We start from the raw sequence: 5,154 nt of genomic DNA on the forward strand, positions 1-5,154 counted from the left end.
CTACTTTCCCATATTTTGGGGGGCCAAAGTAGAAACATCATTCAATACTGCCAATCAAACTCAGCTAGAGGCACACAAAAAAGTCAGAAACATATCGAAACTTTACTAGAAATATAGAGAAAAAAATAAAACTGCTTCAGAGGCTCCCCCTCCCACCAGGATGGCTGGACATAGAAAACAAATGGAGTTCCTAGGTCCACCTGGGCTGCTCCCTATCCCCTTCCTCCTCTTCCAGAAGCGAGGCATCCAGCTCCTCCAGTCGTTGCTGCAGCAGGGGTCCCACATCTGGGCTGGGGGGCATGGTGGGAGTAAGGGTCCTGCCAGCTGCAGCCCTGGCCCCTCGAGTTGGCCGCCGGGATCGAGGAAGGCTGCTGTCCCGAAATTCCACAGCCCGACGAAGCTTCCTTGAACTGGTGAAAATCAGAGTCCCGTTGCGCTCCCGGGGTTCCTCAAAGATGGTCTCAAAGGTCCTGGACCAGGCAGGGAGGGGTGCTAGTTACCAGCATGCCCTCTGGTTCCAGCCTTCCCTCTTTCACCCCCAAGCCTTTTAAATTTCTCACCTCCTGGTTGTAGGTGACTGATAATTCTTATTGGTATAAATTTCTTCCAAGCTGAACTCCTTCTTGTTCAACCTGGCAGCAAAGAGCAGAGACCACTGAGAAACCTGGGGTTAGTAGGGCCTAGAGAAAGGATAAGCAAGGCCTGGGCTGTACTTAGCTTCTGGAACAAGCCAAGGACTAAGAGTGCTGCCCGAGGCAGGAGACCCTACACACAAAACACATCCAGACCAAACTATAGTCGGACTGTACTCTCTGAGGGAACAAAGCCACATACTTCAGGGGACCTGCTGTGACACCTGTTTGGCCAAGGCGGCTCTGGGCACCATGAGACTCTCACCTGATTGGTCGAGGCAGCCCCATAGGTGTAAGGTTTAGCTGAGGACGAGCAGGTGTCCTGCGTATTCTGAATCGAGAAACCTTTCCCATGATCTGCAAAAATGGGTGGTGGGTGAGTGTGCAGTGTGGCACAGACTGCCACTTGTCCCTTCCCCTCCTCTGCACTTACCTTGGTCTCAGGGTCTGAAAGCACCTGATCCTCTGAGGCCCTTGGCTCCATCCCCTCTATTGAGCCCAACCTGCAGAGAAGGTCAAGGCTCAGGAACAAAGAACATTCAGGGCCATGTCCCCATCACCTGCCCACTGGATACTAGGGGAGGAAGCTGGGGCCAGACTGCCCATGGCTTTAAGGCGGGTTTATGAAGAGCACTACCTGGGTTCTGCAGGTTCAGAGAAGGAGGAAGTGGATGCGGTGGACGAGCAAGATGTGACGAGAGGAGAAGAACCTCCCATTCCTCCAAGAGGGAAGACCTCTTTCCGGAGACAGGGCCGAGAGGGTGGCGGGGCTCGGGCCATCTCCCCACCACCCACAGTGTGCCGCCGGGGCCGGGGCCGACTTCGATGGGGTGGAGCAGGGGGCCAGCTGCAGGTATCTGGGCCAGGGGGCCCCAGGTCAGGACAGGAGTGGCTTCGGCCCAGAGAGGGCTTAGGGAGAGGTGCTGGGGGATTGTCTTGGGTCCGCCATTGGTGGATAGGAGGCCGGGGACTGACAGTGGCAGTGACCTCGGCAGCCCCAGACTGCTCAGCCTCTGAGATGGCAATCTTCAACTCCAACTTCATGGGGGGTGATGGGGGCGGGGGTTGTGGGGCTTTGTTGGGCGTGAGAAAGATGTCAGCAAAGCTTTCCAGCTTGGAGCGGACGGAACGGAAGAGCGGGGCCAAGCCCCAGGGACTGAGCCGGGGGCGTAAAAGGCTGGACGGCGGTGGGGTCGATGGGGGCTCCAGAACAGGATCTGGGGCTGAGGAAAGGAGAGGGTCACAGGTGGGCATTCCTCGGCTGCAGGAGTCTAAGCTCCACTTCCGTAGTCTCAGCCCCTCTCCCGGACACTAAACTTTGCCCACAGAGGAATGAGCCCACTGCAAAAAGATCTAAGCCCTAAGTCTAGAATTGGAGTTTCACTGCTCTGAAATCCCACCTTCACACACCTGCCCTTGGAGGGGTGGGGAGTAAGCCCTGCCCTGCTTCTCTGCCTCACACTGCTAAACTCAGGATTTTCTAGATCCCCAAATCTCGTCTCTCTAGCTGTTCTTACCTGGTAGTGAGCTCTCCTGAGCATCTGTGGGCAGGGCAGATGGTTGGAAGGGGAGTTCCGGGCCTTGAGGCGGAGGCATTGGCTGGTGAACCATCATCATGGGCTTGGTTCTGAGGTGAAAGAGCAAGTTAAAGGCTGGGGCTTCCAGGTCCAGATACCATCTGGGCCACCACTGCCCCAAACCCCTAAGGCTTTCAAAGGCACTATAAGGAAGGACCAGACAAGTAAACAGAGTCCCCAGCTCTCGCCTCTGTGGTGTACAGGTTGTGACCAGGCAGCTTAAAACCCCTTCCCCAGCCTTCTCACCTTCCAGCTGGGACGATGAAGTCATGAGTCTCATCTGCAAAGTCCTAGATATAAACGGGATATTTGTGAGGAGGCAGGAAGCCCTCTGTGGCCTCCTTAGCTCTCCACACTCCAACTCAGCTTCTGGATGCCGCCTGCATTCAAACCAAAGGGTTTTTCACATAGGCTTTTGCTTGGGAAGTTTCTTCTGCATAAAATGCTGTCTTCCTTGACCTGAGCAAAATCTACCCCACACCCAATCTTCCTACCCACGTCTTCTATCCCCATTGGAATGTGCAACACCTGCTGAAACCCTGACATCTTTGCCAGAAGTTCCCATACCTTGGCTGGGGGTCTGGGACTGGCAATGTCTTCCAGCATCACCACCAGAGTGGGCTGGGGGGCCTGGTCCACCTTTTGTGAAAGGCTCTCCCCTGGGCCAGGGGTTGTCCTTGATCGTCGCCTTGGGGTGGAAGGAGACCGGTGGATGTGGCTCAAGGGCTCTCGGCATAAATGCAATGGGTCTGGAGGCCTAGAGAGAAAACAGGAAGATCAGAAGGGTTCAGATATGATCCCTGCTTACCTTCCATCCTGCCGTGCTTACCTGTCCTGTGAGGACCATGTAGCCTGTCGTGGTGGTGAGGCAGGCAGCTGGCTGCAGACAGAATCCTGACGGTGGATGTGGTGCCGTGGCACGGAGGTTTCCTCTTGGGGCACAAGGGGGACCTAGGGAAGGAGGTTTCAAGAGCAAGTTGATGGAATGATGCTGAGTTGCTGATGTGGGACCTGGGCAATCTCAGGCTGTTGGAGAAATGAAAAGGAGAGGACAAGCTTGGGTGAGTCACTGACTTCCTTGTTTCGGGACCTCCGTTTTTCTCATCTCTGCAACAGAGTCAGAGACCTCAGCCTGCTTCCCAAGGATTATAAAGAATGGGCTAGGAAGACAGAAGAGTTTCCTCACACTTAAGAGCTGTGGGGTTGTGGTTCCAGTCCAGCAGGGTGGCAGTGGGGAATGGGCCCTGGAGACCCTGCCCAACTCTAGATTGGAATCAGTGGAAGCCAAACAGAAGTCTAGCATTAGGTAGGTTATCTGAGTCACAGTATGAGAATGAGATGTTTGGACCTCAGTTATCTTCACTAGGGATCTGCTCCAGCTTAGGTATTGAGAAGGGACCTAGGCAGAAGGGAGGTCTCTCAGTTCAGGGGGCTCACCATGTGGGCAGCCATGACATCTTCGAGCACTACGGTCAGGACTCTCCGAGAGGCCTTTTCCAGGGGCGAAGGGGCCCCCAGGGGCTGTAGCCTCTGCCGTTTGGGACTCCTGGCTCCCCATAAAGCTCGAGCCAGGGGCTGGCGGCATAGACGCGTATGGCCAGGAGAGCTGGAGGATGAGAAAAGCAGGGACAGTGGCCTCAGCCAGTCATTTGGCTCTGTGGTTTCCCTGGTAAGGCCACCAGGCTCCCCATTTCCTGGGCTCAAGACAGGCTGGCCTGGTGTGCTCTCACCTGGAGTCCCCGGGCAAGTCCATGGGGAAAGCAGCGGCTCCGGGGAGTCCCTGGGGGATCCCAGGCTGCAGCCTGGTGGGGGGGTACGGGAGGAGCAGGGAGTGAGGGCAAGCCCCTCCCCTGGGGCTCCGCCCTTCATGGTCCTCCCGTGGCTCCTGTAGCCCACAGCGGCCGGCCAGAGCCCTGGAGCGCAGAAAGGGCGCCCCCCGGCCGTCAGCCCAGAGCGGGTGTCTTCCCAATGCCACCGCGATCAGCGGATCACTTGCAACCAGCCTAGTATTTGCCTCTAGATCCTGGATAGCTGTGGCCCCAGTTCTCCCACGGCCCGAGACTCCTGGGGCCTTTGTCCCCTAAGATTCCACCCCGAGATCCCCCCGGGATCAGCTTGGATTCCCGGTCCTGGGAGGCTCAGTTTCCGCCAGATGCCTCTGCAATCCTCATCCACTCTCAGAGAGTGGCCGAGGACTCCGAAGCAATAGTCCCACGCACCGACAGCCCCCCTCCCACCAGATCCCCCAGATTGGATCCCAGCGGAAAAGACTCCTACAGCGCGGTTCCTCCAATCAGACGCCGCGCACGAATCGTCCTCTCCCCGGGAGCTTCGGCTCCGCAAAGCTCCACTCAAGACAGGAGCGTTCGAACTTAAGCATCACCAACCCAGTCCGGATCCCCCGGGATCCACTGTCAAGTAGATAGCCCCTTCACTCCAAGCCCGGGCGGTCCCGCCCACAGACCCCCTCCCTTCCCCCTCCTCGCGTCCCCGCCCAGCCCTCCCCCCCAGCCCGGGACCAGATGGTTCAAAAGTTCCCTTCCCTCCCTCCTCCCGCCCTCTCTCCAGCCGCTCGGTGCCCTCCCCCGCGCGCAGCTCACCGCCGCCTCCCGCGGATTCCGGGTCTTCGACGGCTCCCACCTCCGGCGCCTTTAAAATCAGCCTTATCCCGCACTACCCAACCGCCGTGGGCCTTCTTCTGGGAACCTTCGGGCAACGCCCAATCGCTGGTCCCCGTCTTCCGGGGTCGTGAGAAACTAAGTGAAGCCGCCTGGCAGCCATCATCCCTAGGGGCAAGACGCCAAATGGGGCGGCGCCGCCATTATAGTTGAGGGCAGATAAGCGCGTCCTCTAGAACAGCAGAGGACCGGATGTCGTCATCTTCTGTAGGCCAGCCCGTGACCGAAGACGATGCCAAGTTTTTTGAGATACTGAGGCAACTGTAG

At 57.5% G+C, this 5,154-nt stretch overlaps 1 protein-coding gene across 3 annotated transcripts; it reads right to left on the reverse strand.

Moving 5' to 3' along the window:
• PRR14 (proline rich 14) lies at positions 1 to 4,825 on the reverse strand. 3 transcript variants are annotated; one of them, XM_012731608.1, is made up of 12 exons: positions 4,487 to 4,543; positions 3,940 to 4,011; positions 3,647 to 3,815; positions 3,039 to 3,160; positions 2,777 to 2,966; positions 2,456 to 2,499; positions 2,150 to 2,259; positions 1,270 to 1,855; positions 1,066 to 1,135; positions 898 to 989; positions 561 to 632; positions 1 to 470 (listed from the first exon to the last, which is right to left on the reverse strand). In XM_012731608.1, exons 2-12 carry the CDS (start codon positions 3,960 to 3,962, stop codon positions 191 to 193), a joined length of 1,758 nt encoding a protein of 585 aa, XP_012587062.1. In that variant the 5' UTR covers positions 3,963 to 4,011; positions 4,487 to 4,543; the 3' UTR covers positions 1 to 190. The 3 variants fall into 3 exon arrangements, with proteins under 3 accessions (XP_012587062.1, XP_004692037.1, XP_012587061.1); XM_004691980.2 differs by lacking the exon at positions 4,487 to 4,543 and adding an exon at positions 4,810 to 4,825 and having other exon boundaries at positions 2 to 470; XM_012731607.1 differs by lacking the exon at positions 4,487 to 4,543 and adding an exon at positions 4,597 to 4,605 and having other exon boundaries at positions 2 to 470.
• Between the last annotated feature and the right edge of the window lie 329 nt (positions 4,826 to 5,154).

Source organism: Condylura cristata, unplaced genomic scaffold (genome assembly GCF_000260355.1).
Source record: "Condylura cristata isolate star-nosed mole 26May11 unplaced genomic scaffold, ConCri1.0 scaffold00032, whole genome shotgun sequence".
In the NCBI taxonomy this organism is placed as follows: Eukaryota; Metazoa; Chordata; class Mammalia; order Eulipotyphla; family Talpidae; genus Condylura; species Condylura cristata.

What these genes read in the sequence shown, in the direction of transcription:
- PRR14 (XM_012731608.1), bottom strand. Translation starts at nt 3,962, where the DNA reads ATGGACTTGCCCGGGGACTCCAG. An exon ending in GTCCCAGACCCCCAGCCAAG is followed by an intron (nt 2,500 to 2,776) that starts GTATGGGAACTT and finishes GTTTATATCTAG; the next exon opens with GACTTTGCAGATGAGACTCA. An exon ending in CAGTCACCTACAACCAGGAG is followed by an intron (nt 471 to 560) that starts GTGAGAAATTTA and finishes TGCCTGGTCCAG; the next exon opens with GACCTTTGAGACCATCTTTG.